Below are 24,535 nucleotides of genomic sequence, written 5' to 3'. Positions count from 1 at the left end.
CTTTCAAGTCAGGTTAACTGAGAGGTCTGCTTTATGCTAAGCTGTATTGACCCTGAGTAATACGGATCCGTCTCCTACATCAGTATCTTCAAACTCCTCGCTGGGGTCGACTGCTGTCGACTGCTGGCTCCGCTCCCTCGTTATCACCACCGTCACTGGATCGTGGATCGGGTGAGGCCGCAGCTGTCTACATTGCTATAGACGGGGGCTGTGGTCTGCTCAGTTCACTAGAGGGGCGCCAACTCGTTCGGCGATGCTTGTTGTTGTTGTTGTTGTTGTTGTTGTTGTTGTTGTTGTTGTTGTTCGCGCTTAACTTCCCGTGTGGCGCCACGCAGTGGCTCCACGAAATGCCTGTGGCATGTGTGGACGCGCTGAGCTGGATACATACAAACAGAGGGGTCCTCCATCGTACTGTCCATACAGCGACTTGAGCCCGTAGGGCGCTCCGACGGCGTGATGGCCGTCTTACTAGCCGTTTCCCTCCCCTCCATTTAGGAGGGTAGGCATGCGGGCCACTGTAGCCACGACTAGTGCCCCGTCCACCCTACACCGCAGGTGGCCTCGGCGTACGCCCTCCTGGGCAAAACCTCCTGGGCAAAACTTTTAGCCGGTGATTCAGCCTGTCAAGTCGTCGGCGTTGCCACGGCAACTAGAAAGGAAATCGACGTGGGCCTGATTCGAACAGGCGCTCCCGAAGGAACAAGATTTCTAGTCTTGCGCATTAGACCACTCTGCCACCACGCCTTGAATCGTTCGACAATGCCTTGGCGTGAATAGCTTGTTTTGTTCCATCCATACAAGACCCGTGCTCATGTTTCTCGGCAGGGGTAGTCTGCAGGTATACTGGAGTGCTTCAGCTTCACGGACAGAGCAAAGAATCCCGAACTCGCCGCCCTACGTCCCAAAACCCCAGGGGCTTCAGAGGCTGCGGCTGGGGCTGCCATTGGGACGGAATTGGAAACAGGAGAACTAGATTGGAGCCTTGAATAGATTAAACAAAAAGAATAGATCGTAGTGGTCAACTCTCGCCACAGAGAATAGTACCTGATAGACTGTCATGCGTACCCAAACCAGCCCCTTAGTGGACACCCAGACAATGTTCGCTGCACTCAGGTTAGGCCAGCCGGGGCCACATATCCGTGTACACCGAAGTCGCCGCGACTTGCTGCGCTTCCTTTCTCAACTCCAACGCGCAGCTCGCGAACAACATGCACCTCGAACGGGTTGTGCTGCTTGAGCTCCGTGTGGGTCAATTCCACTTCGTCCCCTGTCATCGACAGTGAGCCATCGTCCACGCCGCTGCTCGAGCCAGTTCGCGTCCTCCCGCCGCCGGGCCCCCTTGCCCCTCCTAGCCCTGACTCCAGCGCTGACGGCCCAGCGCTGGCCCGATACCTGTTCTTCGTGCCTCCGCCGGACCCCGTGTGGGCGTACCCTCTGGTGACGTGGGAGGCTAAGCCCGGGACGAAGCGGACCACGAGCGGGCGCAGGGTGGGCAGACAGGCGCATGTCAATGCCGATGTCAGCTCGCCAATGGACCACAGGGACGATGCGACATTCTCCCAGGGGAAGTCCTCGAAAAGCTTGAGGTAGCGGATGCGGATGATGGAGATGACGACGGTGAAGAAGCCGAGGCTGAAGATGCCGACCAGCACGATCCTGGATGGCCGCGCGAGCTGCAGCTTCCAGAGGGCGGGCAGCGGCAGGGTAAACACCACCACGTCGGTGATGATGTTGCCGCCGGCGTTGATGTACCACTGGGGAATGTCGGGGATGCACTTGGCCTGAATGGACGAGTCCCAGAAGCCCGACACGGGGTTGCAGGTGAAGATGCCGACTAAGACTTGAGAGAGCGCCCAGCCGCCCACGACGACCATGCAGCCAATGTAGACTTTGCGCATGTGCTGCACCGCCAGCACGCGATAGTACTGGAAGAGAAAGGTCATCTTGATGAAGAGCAGGGATGAGCAGTAGAGCACAATGGAGACGTAGAAGTCCTGCTCACAGTGACGTCCAAAACCGAGGTCAGCCACCGAGACACTCAACTGCGAAAACCTCTGCGCGGAACTCACCCTCAAATACAGCGGGACGTTCGCTGGCTCCATGATGTACACATGTCTTCCCAAGCCGTACTTGGTCATATGGGCAATGGCAATGCCGGAACCGTACGTGACAAGCTGAGTGTGTGTCAGCATCATCCAAGAAAAACTCGTCATCCAGGACTCGGGCTTGCTCACCAAAGCCACGGCGCACAAATAGTCATCAACGCCCAGCTGATGTATGACGACGCCTCGGGTATATAGCCGGGCGCCGACCATGGCCGTTGCCCATGAGAGACAGAATACCACCGTCCCGATGACGGTGGCCCTCCGGTCGTCATAAGCGTTGGGCGGCAGCGCTGCCGGCGGCGAAGACGACGACATCTCAGGTCTCAAGCCTTGGATTCTCTGGATAGGGTGTTCAACTAAGCTTGTAGGAGTGGGCGCTGAAGGCTCGCAAAATCCGGGGCGAGCGTAACGTCAACGACGATCCGGGTCCACCCAGACAGATCCGAAGGTTGCAGAGATATACTCCGGGGGATCTACACAGCAGGGCATGGCGCGGGGATCCTTGGCTTCTTGAGCTTCGTCTCGTGCTCGACAGTAAGACAGTCCACAAGCGAGGGTTCCAGAAACAGACAGGAAATCGGAGATCGCGCGCTAGTCGATGATGCTTGGGCGTTGAGAGTGTCTCAAAAACGCAAGAAGCTACACCTGGCAAGCCTCTCGTGCTTGACATTCTCAAACCCCGCGCGGCACCCTCCAGTGCACATAGGTAGTGTAGTGTGCAGACTCCGCAAGTATGGACATCTGAGCGTAGCCTCCTTCAGGTTCGAAGACAGGGGGGATATTCGGAGAAGCTAATCCGGCCGGTAAACAGAACCTTACCGTTCTTGCGGCCCGGCTGACGTGTCACAGCAAGCGTCGCGCATATTCCCCTCTCGCGCACGAGCGCGCACGAGCGTGCGCTCAGGCCAGAGACCAAGACCTGGGGTAGTGTAGTGTAGTATCGGTCGTCGAAAAGGGGAAATGAGTGTACACTACAATACAATGCTTGTTTGTTTGTTAGTTTGGTTCTTACCCCCACTTTTTGACAGGGGGCTGCTGCCAACCAAAGCCGGCCTTTTGACCCGCCTGTTCCGTTCTCTGGACTCATCACTCCAGACTCCAAGTTCAAGTGAGGCACGTTCGGGTATAGTGAAGCAGTGGATTGAACGCAATTATCCTATCTAGCTAACTGGCCAGACACCGAAGGAAGCTGCATTGCGGGCAGAGGCTGCAGTGCCCACTGACTTTCTATTGTGGTTACCTAGTCTATTCTATGCCAAGACGGCTAGGTAGGTACATGGTAGCTCGAGGGAATTAGAATGCTTGTCGTGATCCACCCTAAGTACCACGCTAACGAACAAACAAGGGGGGCATTGTACATGCACTACAGTACACGCTAAGCACGTGCTACACTACACTACACCTCCTCCAGCATTCTGAATCCTAGCGTGGTACTTGTCGATCAACTAAACCCAAAACAGTCAAAGTGCCGAGAAGTTCAGATACAGCCAAGCCCTATACAGCTTCTATTGCCACAGAAGTATCAGTACTAGATACAGCCCTCTAAGCTTTCAAATACTATATGAAGCCACTAGGGCACTGAGTGTGCAAGCCGTCAGAGGAGGTCTTCCAGTATCGCCGCCTTTCCCTCCTGAATGGCCTCCTTCAACCTCGAGGGTGGTGGATAGATTGCAGTGTGGTGGTTTGAGCGCAAGTGTAGTGCTTCGAATGCAGTGTGGTGGTTGGATTCGACTTGGTTCGATGAAATTCGCGCTGTTGGTTGCGAGAAGTACCCTGCCATAGAAAATACGAGAAGAGTAACTTACTAGCCAAAAATGGATTAAAGTTGGCACTAAGTGGGGCGAAGTATCGCACTAGGATTCAGAATGCTGGAGGAGGTGTACATACTCCCCGGTTGGTGGAGCGCCGCTAGTCCAGGGGTTCTCCCGGGTAAAGGGACGGCAGCGGCGGCTCGGGACGGAAGACAGTCCGGAATAGGGATACACAGTAGTGGTTCAGAGATGAGCACTGCTAGCAGGCCATAACTATCAGTGAGGTGCCTATACCTATCCAACACTACTCTAAATTCATCTGAACTTACAGCAGAGGCAAGTGTATGTTGGTAAGTATTCAACCAAGCATGAATGGCCCAGCCTTGGCCCCGAGACACTCGCTCTCAGCGGTTGCTAACTTCGAATTCGCAAATTCATGTATGAAGTGTACTGTGTAGTTCATGTGGAGGCGCGGAAGAATGCATGGTTGCCCGGAAATTCCGCTTCCGCTCATGAGCCGGCGCCAGTCAGCACGCAAGAGCACAACGCGGGAAGTCGCGCTAGCCAACCTGTGCGTCGCTTAACTAGCGAACACTACACTACATTATACTAGTGTACACTAGTCGACGAGTCCATGTCTCATGTCCAGTTTCCGCCCCAAGGGCCCGGGCCCAGTTCGGTTCGTGAGCACGGCGTTGGGGGCAGACGGGAGCGTGGCCAGCCGTCACTGATCAGGACAATGGAACCTCCCGCAGGGAGTGTCGTCCGTTCACTAGAGTACGTAAGGTAGGTCGGATATTTGTACCCACGGTCGATGATCGCCTTACTAGTACACCAGCCACCCGACAGGACCAGCCGCGCTTCGCCCCGGTTTCCGCATGCCAAGACGGTGGATTCATCCAAAAGCGGTGGCTCGCCCGGTTGACCGGAAGGTATCTTCGTGTGTTAGCAGGGTTTAAGCAAAAACTCATAAAAGCGGTTAACTATTGGATTACGCGCACAGCAAGCCCACGGTAGCAACACGGGCAATTTTGCTAGTCGGCCAACTTAGATGGTGATGCCGCCCTCGCTTCGCTTTAAGCTGCGGGTGCCCTCTCCTATGTAACAGGACATCCCGCGACGCCCGCGTTCTCTTCTCTCCCGGGGCCCAGAGCCCAGACGGCGTAGCTCTTGACTGCTGCTCGAGGTTGACTCCTTTGACTCCTTGCTGCTGCCAATGTGTGCCCTCAGGTGGATCACGGGCCTCTTGCTTGCCGGGCCGGCATTGGTCTCGTGCGTCGCCCAGACGGCCGATCCTACGGGCACGGCCAGTGTCCCCACCCCCGATGCGTCCGGATCGGCCGACATTGCCAGCCAGTTTGTCTCAGAGCTGATCGCCAATGCCACTCAGGCGGGACAAGCCCAGGAGAAGCGCAACCTCTCGTGCAGTCCAAACGACTCATTGGTCGTCGACCTGGGCTATGCGAAATACCGTGGCTATCACAACGCGACGACCGGCTTGAACAACTGGAAAGGGTCCGAGCGCTTCGCCCCTAACCCGTCAGCCTCGTCACATCGTCGCGAAATGCTGACCCGATGCGTTGCTGTGCAGTATTCGCTATGCAGCCCCTCCCACCGGCGACCTCAGGTGGCAGCCCCCCCAAGCGCTCCCGCCCAAGGCCGGTGCCGCCGTCACGGACGCCAGTTCGTTCGGCCCCATCTGCCCGCAGTCGCTGCCCGCGGTCCCCGGCGCGGTCTTCATACCCGGGGACGAGGACTGCCTCTACCTGAACGTCTATGCACCCGCCAATGCCACCGCACTGCCCGTCCTGGTCTGGATCCACGGCGGCGGGTACGGCTACGGCGATGGTACCCAGGATATGAGTGAGATCATCAATGCCAACAACCAGCGCTTCGTTGCTGTGACCATTCAGTACCGCGTGAGTCTCTTAGCTGGCCTTTGCTGCGACTACCACGCTAACTGCGGCTTGTCCGCCAGCTCGGCGCCTTTGGCTGGCTGTCTTCTAGCGAGCTAAGGAGTAAGGGGGTCGTCAATGCTGGCATTTTGGACCAGGCGTTTGCCCTCCTCTGGGTAAAGCAGCACATCTGCCAGTTCGGCGGAGACCCGTCGCGGATTACAATCTCGGGCGAATCGGCCGGTGGCGGCTCGGTAATGTACCATGGTATCGCCGTCAAGGGCAGTCTGGGCACGCTTCTGTTCCGCCAGAGCATCGCCGCCTCGCCCTACCTCCCTTTCCAGTACAACTACAACGATGCCCTTCCGACCCAGCGATACTATGCGTTTTCGCAGGCGGCCGGATGTCCAGCTAGCGGGAAGGTCTTCAACTGCCTTGTCAGCAAAGACACGAACACCTTGCAGCAGGCCAGCTTCAACGTCACCCAAGCGTCCCCCTACGGGTACTGGTATGTCTCCGTCACCATGTGTCATCAGAGTAGCTATGATCTTTCTAACGGCTACACCAGGGGCTTCTGGCCAGTTACCGACGGTATCTATATCCAGAACCGGCCAAGCCAGCAGCTGCCTACCGGGCAGGTCAACGGCCAGAACCTACTGGTCGGTCACAACGCCAACGAAGGCCCGCTGTTCGTCCCGCCTACGCTGACCACCGAATCGGACCTGGTTGGCTGGCTATCCGGCGTCGAGTTCCCAAACCTGACCCCGGCCCAAATCGACACCATCCTCGCCGCCAACCCCAACAGCGCCAACACGAGCGCCACGGGCCCGCACTTCGACACGGACGGCGTCAGCTCCGTCACCGCCGTGCAGGTGTCCCAGTCCGCCAACGGCCAGCAGCAGCGCGGCAACAACATCTACGCCGAAGCCACCTTCGCCTGCCCGGCCTACTGGCTCGCCTCGGCCTACTCCGCCCGCCGCGGCCGCGCCGCCTGGCTGTACCAGTACAGCGTGCCGTTCGCGTACCACACCACCGACGTCGCGGCCTACTTCGGCCCGCGCACGCCCAACCAGGGCGCCGACCTCGCCCTGGCGTTCCGCCGCATCTGGGGCAATTTTGTTGTCGACGGCAACCCGTCCATCAGCGCGGCCGACGCGAACGGCGCTAGCGCCGCGGACCCCGCCGCGCCCAACCCGGCTGCCGCCTGGCCTGCCTGGTCGGCCTCGGGGTTGCAGTTCTTGAACCTCAACCAGACCGGCGGCGTGCCCTACCAGGTCACGCTCCAGTGGGGCGCCACCGTGACCCAGTTTGCTGACCCAGGCCTGCGGAACGCCTTCACCCTAGCTAATGCCTCGACCTGGGAGGGCGGCCGCAAGGCCCGGTGTGATGTGTACTTGAGCTTGGCGCCGAGTATCCCGTTGTAATAAGCGAAGTGGAGGTGGAGCAAGATAGTTAAAATCAATAGGCGGTGATACCAGGCAGGCGTTGCGAGTTCTTGCCAGGCACTGCTAATAGGTGACCTCCTGTGTGCATAGACGATGACTGGCTTATAGTCGCTAAGAAGCATAGGAAGCCTCTCCTACTCAGGTAGGTAGTTAATTTGTTCGCGCAAATGAGGGCGCCCCCAGGCAGGATAGCCTGGGCCGACCAGGAAGCTTACCTACAGTTCGGATGGGCCCGAAAACTGAGATGAACCTATGTGCGTGCTTACCGGTAGATCGAGGTAACCAAATCTGGCCGGGAAAGTGAATGTACGCTACACGACGTACTACGTCCACCAGCTTGACAGATCTGCGAGCCGAAATTGCCCGATCGAGTCTCTGGAAGCTGCTGGAAGTCAAGCTGACCTTGATCACTACCCGGGACAGAGAAATCAACCAGTCACACACGGCAACGTTCCTCATCCGAACCCAGCGTGATGTCCCACCTCAGCTCAACACCGTCCGAAGATCAAGGTGCAGATCGTCTTCTGACCTCCAGACAAGACGATCCCCGAGATCTGCCGTGGACAAAGTTGCCGCACAGCTGGCTCAGTAGTGTAAGTGTAGAATGAGTCGGCGATGTCAGCAGAACAACCTCATCGCTTGGTTCACGTATACCCAGTGTTTGGTTGCGATGGTCGTCTCGTATTTCAGGGCGACAGTGCTTCCAACTACCTTCGCTCATGGTCCTCTCCGACCGTGTAGCCTCTCGCGATGCCACTTCTCCCTTCCTCGATAGCCGTGCTTTCTTCCGCCACGTAGTCGCTCCCCAGGCCCTGCCAGGTGCGCTGTGACCGGAGGTATTCGGCGCCAGGACTGACCACCCCGTTGACCGTAGCCAGTTCCGCCTTGGGCCGAAGTGCCAGGGCGCTGCTCGACGATGCGTTTTGTCCATCCGCGCTCTCTTCTGGCTTTGAACTCCCTCCCCCTCTCGCCGTCCTGGTCCGCATCGGCCGACTATGGCTGACGAGCCTGCCCGTGCGGAGATCAAACTCCGGCGGCGCGGACTCTTCCTCATCATAGTCATCGTCCTCCTCCTCACCATTCCGATCCGCCTCCTTAACCCCGTTCTCATCCGCCTTGTCTGTCTCCCCCACCTCAGATCCGCCCACCCGTTCAATACCGCCCCACCACTCCCCGGTCCACACCCTCCTCTCATCCCCCATCAAGGCGACGCCCAGCTCGAACGGCGTGACGATGGGCCGGTAGTACTCGGCGTCGTCCTCCACCAGGCTGCCCTCCCAGCAGCCGACGACGACCCAGCCCTCGACCTCGGCGAAGTTGGCCAGCTTGGCCGGGTTCAGCTTGCCGACCACCACCGTGTAGCTCTTCTTGCCGGCCGCCGCGATCTGCCGCCGCAGCGTCTCGACCGAGGCCAGGTAGTTGGACACGGAGAGCGTGTTGACCAGGATGCCGATGACGCCGGCTGAGGCGAGGCTCAGCACGCGCGCGTAGCGGCGGCCGAGGAGGCGGGCTGTGGAGATCGAAGAGGAGGAGGCTGGTTGTGTTGTTGTTGTTGTGGTTGGGTGGACGTGGAGGGATTTGACGCGCGAGGAGAGCGCCAGGAGGAGGGCGGTCGGCGGCGTGGAGAGGTGAAAGACGGAGTGGGATTTTAAATCGATGGCTGGGGCGTCTGGGGGGAGGTCGGCGCCGAGTGCGGTGACGAGCTTGCGGTTGGGGATGTCGCCTGTCGGGTCGTGGATGATAGTTGTGGAAAGGAGATTGGTGTAACCCCGGTTGTGCAGTTCGGCCGCGAGCGCGGGTACGTGGTCTTGGTAGGTCACGTCTGCCATGAGGACGAGCTTTGCGGTCTTGTCTGGATATTCCTTCTCGAACGCGGCCAGCGCGTCGTCGCGGTCGAGTTTGTGGCGTGTGAAGACGTAGATCACGGGGAGGCGGGAGGTTGGAGAGAGGCACGACCTGCCGTAGTGTACCACGACGTCTGCGTCCACATGTTCGGCTGCGATCTCGTCGACACAGCACGCGCTGTACGAAGTATCGGCGAGGATGTGTATTTTCTCTGGCGAGACGGGCAAGTTTGTTGATCTGGAAAGGGACTCGAGCTCAGCATACAGCGCTTGGACAACTCGCGGCGCGTCTCTGAGCATCGAGTCGGGAAACTGGAGGCCTATCCTCTTCCAACCCCCCTGCCGGATTTCGCGCGCCGTTCGCGCGATCTCGTAGACGTCGCGCAGCTCATCCTCTGTCTTCGGCGGCCTCTGCGCATCGGTTTCGGGTGTGGCAACGGCAAATTCAAAGATGTGTTCCGCCGGCGTGGAAAGAACCGGCGCAGCCGACAGTTCGCCTGCCATGTTTGGTTCAGGTCTTCCGTCGCTGCTTGCAGTTTCCAGGGGTCGGAAATTTCGAGCAATGCGGGGTAGTTCCTCTGCAAGCCACAGTGCCCGCGGGGCATTTTCAAGGCCACGGCAGGCGCATCGCGTCGGGTAGCTGCGGGTCTTGGCAGGGATAAGGTATTCTGTGTGGAGTGCGCCCACTCAGATTGCCGGAGGGGACGGTCCTATGGGTGAAAGGGTACACGAGAGGCGTAACGACCCTTGAAAATCATCTACGCAATTCACTAACCCATATTCCGCCCCGTCCGTACGGGGCTGAATAAACATGGCGAGGTCGCTTTCAAAGCGGTCTGAGGTTTGGTTGACGATTCCGGACGGCACGGGGGTCGACCGCTTAACCTTCGTGCTCTCAAACCCTCCAATCGAGACGTAGGCCCCCGTCGACCCGCAGCTCCAGGTTCCGGCCATTGACCGACTACTCAGTTATACGCCCATAGAGGAGGGCCGAGGTCCTTATCTTGTCAGTTGCCGCCTGGAATCGCTCGAGTCTCGGCTTTGCGTCGCTAATAATTACGCCAGCCCCGGATAGGTACAGTACGCGGAAATGCGTGGCCGACCCTAGTTACGGGGATCTCGACTGCCGCCATGTCAGGTAGGTGCCTTGCCGACATGCACTACGGTCGCGGGACCGCGGCGCACCAGAACATCCCGCCGCGCTTCCAAGGGGACGTTGTGTCCCGCTACAACGGCTCGGAGACTTGAAGCGCTGGGCCGCATGATCGAAGCCGAGCTTGATCTATGGTGGTACGCTGGAGGACTAAGTTAGTTCGGTAATCGTGTCTTGCTGATTCGGTTCGCTAATTAGCACCTTGAGCGAGCGGCTTGTGCCATGCAGCACAGGTTAGCTGTCAGTGTCGTACGGGTTACAGGGGCGAGCATTTGTACGTGCCAACCAGGCAAGAGGTCTACAGTCACTCTATGACGCATTTCTATACAAAAAGGCCCTCTAGAAGATCGTCCGAGGACTCCATCCAACCGCTAGCACCCGCGCAGTGGTATAGCATACCAGGGCAGCAGAATACGACACGCCTGCAAAGACGACCAGGCCCGTCCATCCGCTCTCTCCCGTCTTCGAATCCAACAAGGCGCCACCGATCGGGACACTGCTGAGGGTGCCGAAGCTCGCCACCATCATGGCTGTCGAAAAGAGCCGGCCATACCGTCGGTGGTCGCACAGCTGCCCGAGGCAGACGGGCACCAGTCCCAGGTTACTCCCGCTCGCGAATCCAAAAAGCACCGAGTAGGCAATCAGCATTGGCTGGGACGCCCCCGCCGGCAGCCACAGCGCCAGCACCGTCACGGCGCACAGTGCAATGGTCACGATGATGACGTTGAAGCGGCCGAGGCGGTCGGCCAGGAACCCGGGCAGCACGCGGCCGAGCACCGACCCGGCGTTCAAATAGGACAGGAGCAGATAGCCCTGAGTCTCCTCCTGCCCGTGCGCGGCAGCATACGACACAATGAACGTGAGCGGCACGAACAAGCCCCATTCCATAAAGAAAATACCAATCGACGCGAACGCGAAGCGAGGGTCCTTGAAGACGGTGAAGTCGGGCCACACCGACTGCACCCTGGGTCTGCCGTCGGGGCGCCTGGCGGGCGTCAGCCTTGTCCGGATGAAGAGGTTAGACGGAACGGCCAGGCCGAGCATGATGAAGGCCAGGATGCGGCAGCTCCACGCGAAGCCCACGCCGGGCAGCAGCGCGCGCAGCAGGATGGGGAACACCACGCCGCCGACGCCGCCCGCGGTGGTAGCGATGCCGGTGGCCAGGCCGCGGCGGGCGTTGAAGAAGTGCGCGATCGCGCCGTACGCGGGGCTGTTGAGCAGCGCGCCGCCTAGGCCCCCCATCACGGAGTACGTGAGGATGATCTGGTAGTATTCTGTTCCCGGCGTCAACACAAATCAGCACCGCTCACCACCACCCAAGCCACAACCACCACAGCCCTCCGAACAAGGCAAAAAACGTACCCTCGCACCAGCTCAACAGCAACAGACTCAGAAAAATCAGCCCGCTCCCGGCCGCGACCAGCACCCGGGCGCCGTAGCGATCAAACACGGGGCCGACCTGGATGCCGACGAAGAAGACGATGAACAGGTACAGGCTGAAGATCCAGCCGAGCTGCGACGACGACGCCCCCGCCGCCGCCAGCTGGTGCGCCGCGAAGTACGACGCGAACACGCCCGCCGAGTTGATCAGCCCGAACAGCGACAGCATCGCGCAGAAGGACCCCAGCACCACCAGCCAGCCGACCAGGCCGCCCTCGGGGAAGTCGGTCGTCGTGGCAGTCGTCGTCGTCGGGGCGGCTGAGGGCTGGCGCGCGAGCGCGCTTTGATCTGGGCAGGAGGAGGAGGGGGAGGAGGAGGAGCCTGCGGCCGGCGGGACACCGGCGTCGATGGCCTTCTCCTTCTCGGCGGTGGTAGGGGTGATAGTGGCATTGGGGGCGTTCCTGATGGTGGTTGGGAGGTTGTCGTCCGGGACATCGGGTCCGGCTGTGTCTGGTGCTGGTGCTGGTTCTGCTTCTGGGACTGCGGCTGAGATGTCTGATGGCGCGGTCTTTTCCGGGTCTGGTAGAGACAGCGTGGAGGAGTCGGTCGCGTAGCTGCTGTCGGTTCGGCTGGTGTCCCCGGCGGCGGCGGCGCTGTCCCGTGGTGCCGCCAATGGTTTCATCCCGCCACGTCCAAGAAGTAAACTCCGATGTGGGGTTGTCGGCGCGGTCCGAAGTCGGACACCGCCGAGTACAAAACTGCAAGTTTCGGATGGACTGAACTAAGAATTGTCGGCGAGAAATCTGAGGTCAAAAGCGATAATAATATGATTGGAAAATGAGAAGAAGGAGGAACAGGCCAAGAACCAAGAACATCAGTCACAGACCAAACCCAAGTCCAAGTCAGAGACCCCGTTCAAGAAAGCCGTGAATAAGAAAAATTCGATTTGCATATAGGGTGGGTCCCCACGCCTGAATGTTAACCCCCGGGCCGGCCCCCCGGTCTCCAAGACCGGCACCTCACCACACGACCGGTCTGCCGTGGGTTCGTGCAGGATCTTGCTCATTATAGCACTTTTTGATGACATGGCGGTGGTACAGCAGTGCTGGGCCCCTTGCCACTAGCGGCGGACGACGTCCAGCTTGCCGCTCTGTCATCTCCCAGTCGCCGTTCAACTGCCGTCCCCTCCCCGGAAGTCCTCACACGGACGGCATCTTGGCATGTCCCCTCAACCAACGCTTGTGTAGCCTGATGGGTACCGTCGGGTGTGCCCCATCTCACCACCAGGGGCTCCACAACTCCACATCCCAAGTAGGGAGGTAAGTATCTGTCACTCCCTCCCACTCCCTACCACGGTCATTACTAATCTCATAGCAGAGAGTCACTTGGCAAGCCGTGCTTGACTGTCAATTGGCTCAGTTCATGACTTCATTCCGAATAACGTGCCCCATGTCTCCAGGCGCCTTTGCTAACACAGGAGTGCTCATTGATTGTATGTTTTCTGTACTCAGAGCGCGGTAACTTTGTGTCCCACATGCGGTCCACGAACCAAGAGGAGCTCGTCGAGGTCCAACAAGCAAGGTGGGATAAGCTTTCACCAAGGTTCGCGATGGATAGCACTTCTCCACATACGGCAGGCGGCGAACCAATCCGGACATTGCGATGTTGTGATCCCGATGAGGCAGTTAAAACTTGTGCGCCAGGAGCATTCGCTTGCTCGGCTGTACGATGCTCGGCGGTACGACGTAACGCCGCTAGCCGTCGTGAATGTGGTGAATCCGCTCCAGCTTGCAGTAACACGACAGCTCTCCTCTGGCTTTCTAGTATATTTCAACGTTTGGATGAGACTATGGTGGGCACAAAGCGTTTCTCAAATCTGCTTCCCAGGCCCCATGCGCGGTTCTGCTCGGCGTGCCCGCCCGGGATTCACCTGAAAGCATCGAAGGAGGTCCTCGAAATGGTTCGGCGAGAAGCCCGCTTCTACCTGTCAGCGATAGGCACAGGGTGAGTTGCAACGTCCGCGAGCGCTCCTAAGCCCTCTGGAAACAATGCTAGTCAATCGACAAACCTAAACTAGTGATGGGTATCTGGCTGGGTATCAAATTCTCAACGGGCATAACAGGTTGCCCAGTATATTTAACATATGGTATTTGTCCGGGAACCAACACACTCTCCTCAACGATGCCACACGCTGCCCCCGCCTAGTCACTGCGCACCTTGACCACGACCCTTCGGCAACAGCCGCACCATCAGCTCGCTGCTGAACTGCAGCGGCACGTGCGACACGCGGATCAACATGTCGGAAGAGGCCGAGTCGGTTGGAGGCGGTGCTGGCAGCGGCGCGAGCTCGCTGCGCAGCTCGAGGGCGCTGCGCGTCGGGCCGCGCCGCCGACGCACCCAGGCGCACGTGGTGGGTGGTAGGATGGGTTGTTGCGTGGCGTTCTCCGTTGTTGAGGCCACTTCTTCTCTTCAACTTTCTCCAGCTTCGGCGGCTGGCGGGTGGAGGCCAGGTGATTGAGTGTTCTTTGTTGCATAGCCGTAGAGTTCCGAGTTCTTATTCCATGGCTTCTGCTGGGAGCAGAAGCGGGTGAAGGCAAGAATGCGAAGCGAGCTCCGAGGTTCCGCTTTCGGTGCTTGGAGGAGGCCGAAGTGAAAATGTCCCCGAAGATCTGAGTCTCAGCTGATGGAAGGAACCGCTGATACGGATATGGAGCAACGCTGTGTTCGCTCCGCCGGGTACGTTACCCGCTTTGGCACTGTCGCAAGCCACATCGTCAACTGATCCACCGTCCTTGTTGAGACTGCCCATCCATCCGGAGGTGGAAATTTGGCTAGCTAAACAATAGGCGTTGCTGTCAATATTTATCTTCCTCTCTGTCTACTAACTCCTTGGCAATTGCCGTTGGAGGCATCAAGCAGCCGTCACGTGAAATTTGACAACCTGAGACGTCTAGTTTAAGGCCCGTTTGGGGGGTTGTTTGACACCAGCCTGGAAGAACGCACGAGGTAGTGTCACCAGGCACTTAAGGCCATGAGGATAATTTCTACAGAATGGTTGTGCCTGGATCTTTAAAGCGTACAACAATCGAATTCCCCTTCGCCTCACCGCCTCAGTAGCATGGTAACTTAGATCATGCCTGAAAAAGCTGCCTCTTTGATGGATTTGAGGACCGGGGGGTATCCCTTTCACGCTTCCCGGCTGTGCAGGTAATGAAACGGTCGGTTTCAATCCATCGGCCGTAGGCGAAGTACCCCCCCCCCCCCCCCATTGTTCATCGCTTTGACACAAAGACTCAAGTTGCTACCAAGATGTCCTCAAAACTTAATTCATGTCGGTATATAACCGGGAGCCTCGGGCAGCGAGCTCCTACCAGCACTCTCAGCCAACAGTGACTGTCTGGATACGGACTGCGCAACCCACCAGAGCATCTCAACCATCAAAAACAGCTCAACAACGCAGTTGAATCACCGGTTGGAGTTGGCATCACACCCCTCACCCTTCCCCCCCTCCTCCAAACACCAGAATGTCTTCCACCCCTCAAACCTCACCCTCCCCCGGCGCCGCTACCAGCAGCGGCCCAATCGTCACCGTCACCGACACCTTCAACACAACGACGCTGGCCAACCCAGAGCTTCCCCGTATCACCGTCAGTGTGGCCACCAGCGCCGGCGGAACTCAAGACCCAAAATGCGGGCCGAGCATCAGCGCCGCGGCCGCCAGGAACGCGGACAAGCTCAGTGTTACAACGGCCATCTATGGCATCAAGACGCACGGGAGCTCGGTTGGAGTGGGACAGCAGGGTGCCGAGAGGGACTTCAAGGCGATGAGGGTTTCTGGTTGATGAGAGGGACGTAATTGCCATCATCCAGCTAGTATGGGCACCGGCACATGCATCTACCTATGTATTAGGCGATGCCGGCAGGGGATGCGCTAGCTGGTTCTTCCATGGCTAGCAGCGCGTTGAGCTGAGAACTCGAGAGGTAGCAACTTAGCAGCGAACCACTACTCGGTAGAATGCGGCACCGGACAGTTTCAGTCGGGATAATCAATTTATGCATTTGATAAAATAACATAAATGTCACGCTCTCGGGACCGGGAAGCCTCGCAGGCGTCAAGAAGCGGCCTCTCGACAACGGTTTCTAGACCTTAGTCGAGCACGACAGGGAACCATATGCCCTTGGACACGACAGTCGTCAAGCCTCACCCAGTGGGGGTATTTTGACCTCGTCGACCGCTGTCTGATCTGGGAGGTTGATGACCCTGACACCTCGATTGAGTTGAGGCAAAGAAATACCCCAGTTCAACAGTGTCCGCGCAGCATCTGTGCTACCCCCGGTCTCAGGATCTCAGGCTTCAGATCGATCTCTGTCCAGAGCGATGCCAGGCGCCACCGTCTACCTGGTATCTTTTCGACTCTCTCAACAAACAAACGTCTGAGTTGAGCCCGCTGATTGCGTTTGAGGCAGGCCGTTGCCCAGACCCCAGACCGGGATGCGGTGCGGGGATCGCGGGGACAACGCAGCCCCGGAACGTCGGAAACCCGACCAACTGGGCACGGTCACCTCACGCCCGAGATGCGAACCCCCAGTATATTGTGCATACCATGCCTGTATGGGGGCCCATCCCGGTCATGAAAGCCTCTGTGCAGGACGCACATGATGCCCCTTGACTCCGGGTCGGGTGGAGGCTAGCCCCGGGCTCCGGCTGGTGACCTCCACCAAGCTTCCGATCGGTAGCCACCCGCGGGATCTCTGTCTTTTGGCCTTTCCCTGGATACATATATCTCCATTGTTGTCACGAATTCCGAGTTGCGGCGTCATGGGCGCACCGTCATCGTTAAGTACCTACCTTAATAGTCCGTCGAACGCTGCTTATACCACCAAGTCCAATACTCTAGAACCCAACCACAATGAGCCGGGACATCGACGTGGTACGACAACCTGAGCTCCTTTTCGCCCATTACGGTTCCGGGTAGCTCTTAGTTGCTCCCGAGACACTTCCTTGGCTCCCGAGTTGCTCCCGATGTCCTGATTAGGGAAGAACTAACTCGCATGGTTGAACAGGCCGTCGTTGGCGGAGGTCCCGCCGGGATGGCTACCGCTCTCGCCTTCCTCAAGGCTGGGTTTCAGGTGAAGGTCTACGAGCGCTACGGGCACGCGAGGCCGGCCGGCAACATCTTGAACCTCTGGCCGCCGCCTATCCATGCGCTCGCGAGTATGGGTGTGGACACCAAAGACATCGGCGCGCCCTGTCATTCAACCTTTCGCAATGCCGCGGGCCGGCTGCGGGCCGACTTGAAGATGCCCCGGGAGATCACCGATAAGTATCGCGGCGGTTTTGTCGGACTTCTTCGGCCCGATCTCTACAGGCGCATGCTGGAAGCCATACCCGACGGCGTTATGGAGTTCAACTCCCGGGTGCAGGCCATCGAAGACCACCCCGACCATGTCCGCATCACGCTCGCCGACGGGAGGGTCGTGCGCGCCGGTATCCTCGTCGGCGCCGACGGCATTGACTCGCTCGTGCGGGCACACCTGTGGTACGAAAACCTGAGCTCTTTTTTGCCAGTTACGGTTTCGGGTAGCTCTTAGTTGCTCCCGAGAGAGCTCCCGATGTCCCGATCAGGGACAAACTAACTCACGTTGTTGGACAGGGGCGACGCGCCGAAGCGGAATCACGACCTGCACATCATCGGCGGATTCACCTTCGAGCGGCCGCCGGGTGCGGAGGCGGGCAAATGCGTCCTGAAGCACAACCGATACGTCCAAGGCACTTACTCGAGCATCCTCAGCAACGGCAGGCAAGGGTTCCAGTGGTCCGTCACACCCGAGCTTTTTTTCCTGCCGATTACGGTTTCGGGTAGCTCTTAGTTGCTCCCGAGACAGTTCCTTTGCTCCCGAGTTGCTCCACATGTCCCGATGATTATTAGGGAAGGACTAACTCGCATTGTTGGGCAGGTGGTTCGTCGAAGCCTGGCCCGACGCCAACGACGCCCCCGCAAAGCTTCACGAACACGCCCTCGAGCTGGCGCGCGGATTCCAGGGGCCGCTCGCGGACCTCGTCAGGGCAACGCCCGAGTCCAACATGCACCGCTGGCCGATCCGAGACAGGATCCCGCTGCCGAGGTGGTCCAAAGGCAGGATCACGCTGGCGGGCGACGCCGCCCACGCGACCTCGCCCTACGCGGCGTACGGCGCCGGCATGTCCATCTGCGATGGCTACTTCCTCGGCCAGCGCTTTCACAAGGTCGACCTGGACGACGCGGCAGCCGTCGCCCGGGCGTTTGAGGAGTACGAGGCGTGCCAGCGCGCCCATACGACGCAACAGGTCAACCAGGCCTACTTCTTTGGCCGGCTGTTCCACCACGTCGCGTTCCCGCTCAATGTGCTGCGCGACTTGGTTCTGGACTGGACCCCGTTCTTGCAGTGGCAGGCTGGGGATAAGAACCCGAGCAACATCATCGCGCAGCTGAAGGTCATGGGCCCCGGCATTGTCCCTTGACGAACCAGGTTAGCGGGACTCAGGAGTAGATAACCACCCTCAACTCCCAAGCTTACTCTACGGATGAAAAACAGCTCTCCTTTTCGGACGGCTGCTGCGTTTTGTCATGTAATTAAATAACAAGAGCCAACAAGCTGGGCACAGCGAAGCGCCCACGAGGTGTATTTGACGTCTCGCTCCGCTCGGAGGCTGTGCTTGGTGCTGGATTCTGTGAGGCCCGCTCGCCGACGCCGTTGTCGTGGGCACCGGAGCTCCAAGCATAGCGTGGACTGGGCCAGACACGCACACGGTGAAGCCGCCAGCGTAAAGCAAAACAGTGTGAGATGTCGGGCAGTAGCCAAATGAACGACGCAACGAACAACAAAGTTGGCCTGCGGAGGTGAAGCTAGTTGAAGGGCAAAGCCCGGCGAGTCGGCGAACTTATATATGTCTCCACAATGTTCCAATCTGTCCCGGTGATGCTAGCATGTAACCAGTATTGAGCTCGTCGGTGTCTGGAAAAGTCTATCTTCACTTTAGGGCGATGACGCCATCCTGAACTACCTCGGCTTGCAGTCGGATGAGCAGCATCCCGTGTGGACGCCGTTCAACAGCACTAGACGCTGTTCTGCATGAGGAACATTCATGGAAGATCAGCACGGCCAAACATTTTGGGGGCGGATGTCGTGTCGTGATCGTGGGGTGAACTGGGATCCATGACGGGACGGGAGCAAACAGGGGCAAAAACAAAGAGGAGGTTTGGGCAAGACTCCGACCAGAGATTTGGGCGTGTTGGGCGCCGCGTCCATCACGAAATCTAGCGGCGCCGTGGCGACGCTTGGCTTCGAGAGCCCGTGCCTGATGAAAGCGCTGCGTTTCAGGGCGAGGGAGTTGAGAACAACCAGGGCAAGCTTGGCCTTCCTTTCAGGTGGCAACGTGCCTTGAAGAAGCCGCCCTCCCGCACTCAAGAATCTTCCTGACCTGATATCAAAACAAAGCCATCGCATTAGTAGCCCTCAACAGAGGGAGGTATCTAAAACCCGCAAGTACCGAAATATTACAGCAAACAGGAGAGCTCTCTAGAAAAGCACACTGATTCCGACAAGCCATGCGCCAACCGCCTTGATGATCCCAGTACCGCTTAGCCAAGCGCTTGTGTGCCGACCATCGAACCACACAAGCCATTATTAACCCAACCGAGCAAAGCGACCACAAGCACAAGCACACCTCGTCAAAGCGCCTCGATAGCGCGCAGCAAAACCTCCACCCCGCGCTCCCCAACCTCACCACCCTCTCTCCCGTCCCCGCCCCTCAGCAAACTCGCGACATCACTAAGCACGCCCAGCGGGAGATAGCAGCCCATCTTGGCCCTCTCGAGGCTCTCCTTGAGGCGGCTGGTGTGCTCCCACTCGCGGGCGGCGACCTCGGCGCGGTCGATGACCCTGCGGGGGATGCCGCACATGGCGGCGCAGTGCATGCCGAAGGAGCCCTCGGCGACGCCGTCCTCGAGGCGGTAGAGGAAGGTGACGCGGCGCTCGCGCTCGTCGACGCGGATCTGCATGCGGCGCGCGCGCACCTCCGGGTGGTGCGCGAACTCGGCGGCCAGGCTGTGGTAGTGCGTGGCGAAGAAGCCGACGCAGCCGATGTGCGAGGCGACGTGGTGCAGGACGGCCTGGGCCACGGCCACGCCGTCGTACGACGACGTGCCCCGGCCGAGCTCGTCCAGGATGACGAGCGAGCGCGGCGTCGCCTCGGCCAGGATCTTCTTCGTCTCGGACAGCTCGACGAAGAAGGTGCTCTGCGCCGCGAAGATGTTGTCGTTGGCGCCCAGGCGCGACATGATGCGGTCGATCGGGGTGAGCCGCGCCGATGCGGCCGGCACGTGGCAGCCGATTTGGGCCATGATGACGGCGATGCAGGACTGTGGTAGGCAGGTTAGTGGCTGGGGTAGGAACTGGTGGGGGCAATGTGAACGGGACTCACCATGCGGAGGATGGTAGACTTGCCGGCTGCGTTGGCGCCCGTCAGCAGGTTGATCTTGGCCTCGTCGCCGCCGAGCTTGATGTCGTTGGGGATAAAGTCGGCCACGGTGTTTGCCATGCAGGGGTGGCGGAGCTCCTTGAACTCCACCACGCTCCGTTCGTCGTCCACGAACACCGGGCGGCAGCTGGGCATGCCGAGTGCGGACGAGGACTTGGCTAAGCTGATCAGACAGTCCAGCTGAGCGATGATGCGGATAGCCTGCAGCCAGACTTCGTAGTCCATGTCAAACCGCCTGAAGAACCGGGAAGCGACCTCCTTCACGATCTGCGAGTGCGTCTCCTCGGCCTCCTGGAGCTCCCGGACGAGATCCTCCAGCTCTCTGAAGTAATATCGCTTGACGGCGGAGGTGGCAGACATTTGACGCCAGCTCGCAGGCACTTTGACGGATTTGGGTACCTCAATCTGGTAGATCTCTTTGCCGACGTCCGTGAACTTCAACGTCTTGCACTTTAGGGCGGTCTTTTGCCGCTCTAGTAGCGCGTGGAGTTCGTCCTTGATACGCGCCAGCTCGTCTTGGCTTCTGTCAAAGTCTTCCTCGACGCCTCTCTCCGGGATGAGCAGCTTGCTGTCCCGAGCCTTCCTCCTGTCGAAGGCGGTCTCCCAGTAACCCAACGGCTCCTTCAGATTAGGCATGGACGCGATGAGCCTATCGACGAGGCCGTTGCCGCCGCCAAACGCACCGAGGAGCGCCATGGTGTAATCGATCTGCTCGAACCCTTCCAAGACTCGGACAAAGTCTTCGGGCCTGCAGGCACCGGCATGGATGCGCGAGATGAGCCTCTCCAGGTCGGGCATCTTGGCCATCTGGGACGAAAACTGCTGCAGGATGCTGCGGTCTGCGATCAACATGTCGACGGCGTCGAGCCTCTCGTTGATCTTCTGGATGTTGCACAGCGGATGGCACACCCACTGGCGGAAAAGGCGCTTTCCGAACGGAGTGATGCACCTGTTGAGGAGACTGAACAAAGTGCCTTCGGGGCCGCCGTTGACTGTGTTGGCGAAAACCTCCAGATTGATGAGGCTTTGGCCGTCCAGGATAAGAGTCCCGTTGCGGTGAATGGGGTTGTACGATTCGAAGTTCCCTTGAGACAACAGGCTCTGGTCGAGCTTCAGGATTCGGAGGTAGTGAGTCAGGCCCCCGAGGGCCGACATGGCCAGGTCTTTCTCCCTCGCCTCACCGAGCTTCTTCGGCCAAACGACCTCCTGGCCTTCCTCCGATGTGAAATAGCCGCTGCAATCCAGCTCGCGCCTCGCAAGATCAGCGTCCCAGAACTCCGTTCCGGGCTTCAGGTAGTTCCAGATGGTGGTTGGTCCGGTGTTGTTTTTCAGGATGCGCAAAGCCTTCGATGATAAGCGGGACTTCTCCAAAACCAGTTCCCGTGGAGATGTCTGAGCGACGAAGGTTTCGAACTTTGTTAGGTCCACATCGTCCTCAAACTCGGAAAGGAAAAACTGGCCAGTGGCAGCATCAACAAAGGCAATGCCGAAAGCAGGCTTCTCATCTACCACGGACTCTTTGATGGCCGCGCAGTACGTGGCCATGTCATCCTGCAGCATGGCGCCGTCCACAAGCGTGCCGCCGGTCAGGATGCATGTAAGCTCTCTTCGGATAATCTTCTCGGCCTTCTTGTCGTTGCTCTCGCGTTCGCGCATCTCCTTGCCTAGGGCAGACTCCATCTGATCGACACGCGCGACCTTGAAGCCTTTGGCGACGAACTGGTTCACCCACATGTCCAGAGAGCTCTCGGGGACGCCAACCATGCGCATGTTGACGCGGTCGGTAAGCTTCAGGTCAAACAGCTGGTGTCCGATGGTGGCGTCGTTCTCGTAGAGCTCATAGAACTTGCCCTTCTTGAAGAAGACGATTGTATCCCAGAGGTTCTTCTTGATGTCCCAGTACTGCTTCTCGAATGCCGAAAAGCCCCTTTCGGCTGATGGAGGAATGTAGATTGACGTTGGGTCAAAGTCCGGGTGGCCAGGAGGGTTCTTGTTGCCGTCTAGGATGTTGGCCAGCCAGGGGTACCGTTCTTCCGGCTCCTTACTGTGTGGCTTGGGTTTCGGTTTCGGGCCAGTGGACTTCTGTGCGGGAGGAGGAACGCGTGATGTAGGGCCGCTGGGATGCACATTGTCTGGGTCATACTTCCATTTCTGGGCAGTGGACGTCGACGGTGGGATGTCCTCCATGATTTCATCGTCGTCCGCTGGAACGGGTAAATCGGGGCCGGGAGAGGACGAAAGGTTGGACTTCTTGCGTGGGGCTGTAGGCCTGGACGGCGGGCGCTTCCTCTTCTTCGACTTGGAGGGCGCATCGGAATCGTCAGAGACCACAAAATCTGCCAGGTCATCTTGCGGATTTGTCAGATTAAGCCTGCGTCCAGGTGCGGTAAGCAGACATACCGTCATCGTCTTCAGCGTTGTCGGCCTCATCCTGGTATGTGTCCTCGTCCTCCTCGTCTGAGACTGCGGCACGCGAACGGCGTTGTCGGGATCTCCTGGGCTTCAGCGCAGCAAAAATGGCGTCGTCATCTTCGTCAGAGGACTCGGCGTAGTTAACGACCTTTTTGGCCTACAGGAACAAGTCAGAAACCGGAGGCATTGCGCCGACTCAAAAGCGGGAACGCACTTTCCGAGATGGACTGCTGTGAAGGCTGGGCTTTGCGCTGACGGGCTGTTTCTTCACGATCTTAGCAGGAGTAGCGGCGGGAGAGAGACGGGTAAGGCTAGCCACCTTGGTGGTGCTCGCGTCTCTGTTTTCCTGGGAGCTTGAGGGTTCAAGCGCGTCGCTGCTGGGGACGGGCGTGGCGGTGGCGGTGCGCCTCGACACGAGCATCGAGTTGGACTTGGTCGTCGTCTCTTTCAAGCATTGCGGCGACGCGTCCCTCTTGGTGGTGGTCGTGGATGCAGACCTGGCAGATGGCGATGGAGTTGCTCCTGCGACAGAGCTAGCTGCACCTGTCCTAGAGAAGAAGCCGAGGATGCTCTGCTGCTTGCCGGTCGAGGGCGCCTTCTTTGCCGTGGACGGCGTTTTCGCAGGAGTGCGGATCGCGGTGGCCGAGTTCTCTCCCATCTTGCCGCGACGACAGCTTTTGCTACCCCGAGACGGCTGAGGGGATACGGAGGCCCAATCTAAGACAACGGCACAAGCTAAAGGTGATTGCGGGGGACGCAAGGTCGTAATCGTGTGCCGTGCAGCCCGGGCCGCTTGAGGTGAACGCGAAGAAACGCGATGCGCTTGCAAGCGCGTCTGGACTGCTGGGGCCGGCACCGAGCTGCTGGGATCTGCCCCACCCTCCACACTAAAGGGCGTCCCACAGCACCTGCTGATTGGGCCCCATCCTCGGCGACCAAGCTGAGAGAGGAGTCACTTAATCGGTGCGGCATCAAAGTGCACGACGTGAACTCCATCCTTTTTTCCCTAGAAAAATAGTAGCAGTAATAGAGATCATTTAATGGCCAGGTTGCAAACACTGATGGCGCGCTATGGTATGCCCCTATGTAACTGGAGGTATCGAGAGCCTGCATGCCCGGTAGTTAACGATAAGACAAGGAACGGAACACAGTCTGGTTTCCCGCCTACACGGCCCAATTCGACAGTACCAACCTTGGAACCTTTAGCCAAGTCAACCCGACGGAACTCACAGCATCTGGGAACCCCCTAGGCAGGCCAACTAGTAGCAGGTTGCAACTCTTCAATGGCGCTCGAGAACAATTTCGACCCGCCGAGAATGCTCGAGGGCGACAGCGACGCATCAAGGGAGGGGGATGTTTGTTCGGCCCCCTGAAGGCCCAAAAATTTGGCAATCGCCCATCACGGATGTGGGGATCCGAACGCTAAGAATCTGCGGGGCGTGTACCGTACCCATCCCAGCCATCCGCACGAATGGCCGCGAGTTGTCATACATAGAGGGCGAGGAAGATATTCCGTAACTTCTAACGATGTCCTGTTGGCCTGACTCTCGAGTGGTGTTCTTGAGTTCCTGGAGCACAACGGAAGGATCAATATGTCGCGGAGCAAATCCCGAGGGAAAGGGGTTGAGATGCAACTCTCTCGCCCTCTGGCCGAAGATACCAAGCTTTGGTACCAGATAGGCAAAACCAAATATCCATGGTGTGGGAGAAGCCGATAGGCTCACAATGAGCGCGGTTAAATCCTGGGGCGGCGGGCAGCCTGCGAACCTGGCGGTATGGAATGCAACCCGCCGAGATTTGGGTTCGTTAACGGAGTCTAAGATGCCGGTGTCGAGCGTTACACTAAACCCCGATGAAAATCTCGAAGAGTTGAGATTTGGCCGGGGCAACTGGGCAGACCGAGATAGGCCGTCGATGCGCTTGATCGCTACTGCAAGGTACTAATAACAGACCCAACATTCCAGATTATTTTTTTGCTCCAGGCCAGCAGCGAAGGACGCCGACGCAAACCACTAACATCGAGATCAAC

General features: G+C 58.7%; 8 protein-coding genes and 1 non-coding gene across 9 annotated transcripts; 3 read left to right on the top strand and 6 right to left on the bottom strand.

Annotated features, from left to right (window-relative positions):
- Positions 1-62: 62 nt before the first annotated feature.
- On the bottom strand, positions 63-693 carry THITE_2117511 (uncharacterized protein). The gene has a single exon (XM_003654410.1). The coding sequence runs from the start codon at positions 489-491 to the stop codon at positions 228-230; it is 264 nt and encodes an 87-aa protein (XP_003654458.1). The 5' UTR covers positions 492-693; the 3' UTR covers positions 63-227.
- On the bottom strand, positions 663-744 carry THITE_t89. The gene has a single exon. It is a non-coding gene; the product is annotated as a tRNA-Ser (tRNA).
- Positions 745-930: 186 nt separating this feature from the next.
- THITE_2117510 (uncharacterized protein) lies at positions 931-2,870 on the bottom strand. Its single transcript, XM_003654409.1, has 3 exons — positions 2,235-2,870; positions 2,070-2,174; positions 931-1,994 (listed from the first exon to the last, which is right to left on the bottom strand). Exons 1-3 carry the CDS (start codon positions 2,418-2,420, stop codon positions 1,110-1,112), a joined length of 1,176 nt encoding a protein of 391 aa, XP_003654457.1. The 5' UTR covers positions 2,421-2,870; the 3' UTR covers positions 931-1,109.
- Positions 2,871-4,861: 1,991 nt separating this feature from the next.
- On the top strand, positions 4,862-7,461 carry THITE_2117509 (uncharacterized protein). The gene is made up of 4 exons (XM_003654408.1): positions 4,862-5,371; positions 5,448-5,775; positions 5,835-6,259; positions 6,320-7,461. Exons 1-4 carry the CDS (start codon positions 5,073-5,075, stop codon positions 7,173-7,175), a joined length of 1,908 nt encoding a protein of 635 aa, XP_003654456.1. The 5' UTR covers positions 4,862-5,072; the 3' UTR covers positions 7,176-7,461.
- A 398-nt stretch (positions 7,462-7,859) lies between these two features.
- Positions 7,860-9,544, bottom strand: THITE_2079007 (uncharacterized protein; the record flags this gene model as incomplete). Its single annotated transcript, XM_003654407.1, has 1 exon — positions 7,860-9,544. The coding sequence occupies one exon, from the start codon at positions 9,542-9,544 to the stop codon at positions 7,904-7,906; it is 1,641 nt and encodes a 546-aa protein (XP_003654455.1). The 3' UTR covers positions 7,860-7,903.
- Positions 9,545-10,402: 858 nt separating this feature from the next.
- THITE_2117505 (uncharacterized protein) lies at positions 10,403-12,575 on the bottom strand. Its single transcript, XM_003654406.1, has 2 exons — positions 11,556-12,575; positions 10,403-11,467 (listed from the first exon to the last, which is right to left on the bottom strand). Exons 1-2 carry the CDS (start codon positions 12,253-12,255, stop codon positions 10,533-10,535), a joined length of 1,635 nt encoding a protein of 544 aa, XP_003654454.1. The 5' UTR covers positions 12,256-12,575; the 3' UTR covers positions 10,403-10,532.
- Positions 12,576-15,097: 2,522 nt separating this feature from the next.
- THITE_117601 (uncharacterized protein) lies at positions 15,098-15,543 on the top strand (the record flags this gene model as incomplete). The annotated part of the gene is made up of 2 exons (XM_003654405.1): positions 15,098-15,403; positions 15,484-15,543. The coding sequence occupies 2 exons, from the start codon at positions 15,098-15,100 to the stop codon at positions 15,541-15,543; spliced, it is 366 nt and encodes a 121-aa protein (XP_003654453.1).
- Positions 15,544-16,370: 827 nt separating this feature from the next.
- On the top strand, positions 16,371-18,444 carry THITE_2117501 (uncharacterized protein). The gene is made up of 4 exons (XM_003654404.1): positions 16,371-16,504; positions 16,638-17,113; positions 17,228-17,389; positions 17,532-18,444. The coding sequence occupies exons 1-4, from the start codon at positions 16,484-16,486 to the stop codon at positions 18,073-18,075; spliced, it is 1,203 nt and encodes a 400-aa protein (XP_003654452.1). The 5' UTR covers positions 16,371-16,483; the 3' UTR covers positions 18,076-18,444.
- A 549-nt stretch (positions 18,445-18,993) lies between these two features.
- Positions 18,994-23,379, bottom strand: THITE_2117497 (uncharacterized protein). The gene is made up of 4 exons (XM_003654403.1): positions 22,721-23,379; positions 22,495-22,663; positions 20,038-22,430; positions 18,994-19,975 (listed from the first exon to the last, which is right to left on the bottom strand). The coding sequence occupies exons 1-4, from the start codon at positions 23,162-23,164 to the stop codon at positions 19,286-19,288; spliced, it is 3,696 nt and encodes a 1,231-aa protein (XP_003654451.1). The 5' UTR covers positions 23,165-23,379; the 3' UTR covers positions 18,994-19,285.
- Between the last annotated feature and the right edge of the window lie 1,156 nt (positions 23,380-24,535).

This window comes from Thermothielavioides terrestris, chromosome 3 (assembly GCF_000226115.1).
Source record: "Thermothielavioides terrestris NRRL 8126 chromosome 3, complete sequence".
NCBI classification, from domain to species: Eukaryota; Fungi; Ascomycota; class Sordariomycetes; order Sordariales; family Chaetomiaceae; genus Thermothielavioides; species Thermothielavioides terrestris.
Note: the sequence above shows the minus strand (reverse complement) of the source record. Positions and strands in the feature narration are given on the sequence as shown.

Excerpts from the sequence above, each read along its gene's own strand:
- THITE_2117511 (XM_003654410.1), bottom strand. The coding sequence starts at position 491 with ATGGAGGGGAGGGAAACGGCTAGTAAGACGGCCATCACGCCGTCGGAG.
- THITE_2117510 (XM_003654409.1), bottom strand. The coding sequence starts at position 2,420 with ATGTCGTCGTCTTCGCCGCCGGCAGCGCTGCCGCCCAACGCTTATGAC. Across the intron at positions 2,175-2,234 it reads ATTTGTGCGCCGTGGCTTTG|CTTGTCACGTACGGTTCCGG; the intron begins GTGAGCAAGCCC and ends ACACACACTCAG. Across the intron at positions 1,995-2,069 it reads ACGTCCCGCTGTATTTGAGG|GACTTCTACGTCTCCATTGT; the intron begins GTGAGTTCCGCG and ends CACTGTGAGCAG.
- THITE_2117509 (XM_003654408.1), top strand. The coding sequence starts at position 5,073 with ATGTGTGCCCTCAGGTGGATCACGGGCCTCTTGCTTGCCGGGCCGGCA. Across the intron at positions 5,372-5,447 it reads GGCTTGAACAACTGGAAAGG|TATTCGCTATGCAGCCCCTC; the intron begins GTCCGAGCGCTT and ends GTTGCTGTGCAG. Across the intron at positions 5,776-5,834 it reads CTGTGACCATTCAGTACCGC|CTCGGCGCCTTTGGCTGGCT; the intron begins GTGAGTCTCTTA and ends CTTGTCCGCCAG.
- THITE_2117505 (XM_003654406.1), bottom strand. The coding sequence starts at position 12,255 with ATGAAACCATTGGCGGCACCACGGGACAGCGCCGCCGCCGCCGGGGAC. Across the intron at positions 11,468-11,555 it reads GCTGTTGAGCTGGTGCGAGG|AATACTACCAGATCATCCTC; the intron begins GTACGTTTTTTG and ends CGCCGGGAACAG.
- THITE_2117501 (XM_003654404.1), top strand. The coding sequence starts at position 16,484 with ATGAGCCGGGACATCGACGTG. Across the intron at positions 16,505-16,637 it reads TGAGCCGGGACATCGACGTG|GCCGTCGTTGGCGGAGGTCC; the intron begins GTACGACAACCT and ends ATGGTTGAACAG. Across the intron at positions 17,114-17,227 it reads CTCGTGCGGGCACACCTGTG|GGGCGACGCGCCGAAGCGGA; the intron begins GTACGAAAACCT and ends GTTGTTGGACAG.
- THITE_2117497 (XM_003654403.1), bottom strand. The coding sequence starts at position 23,164 with ATGGGAGAGAACTCGGCCACCGCGATCCGCACTCCTGCGAAAACGCCG. Across the intron at positions 22,431-22,494 it reads CAACGCTGAAGACGATGACG|ATTTTGTGGTCTCTGACGAT; the intron begins GTATGTCTGCTT and ends ATGACCTGGCAG. Across the intron at positions 19,976-20,037 it reads AGTCTACCATCCTCCGCATG|TCCTGCATCGCCGTCATCAT; the intron begins GTGAGTCCCGTT and ends TGCCTACCACAG.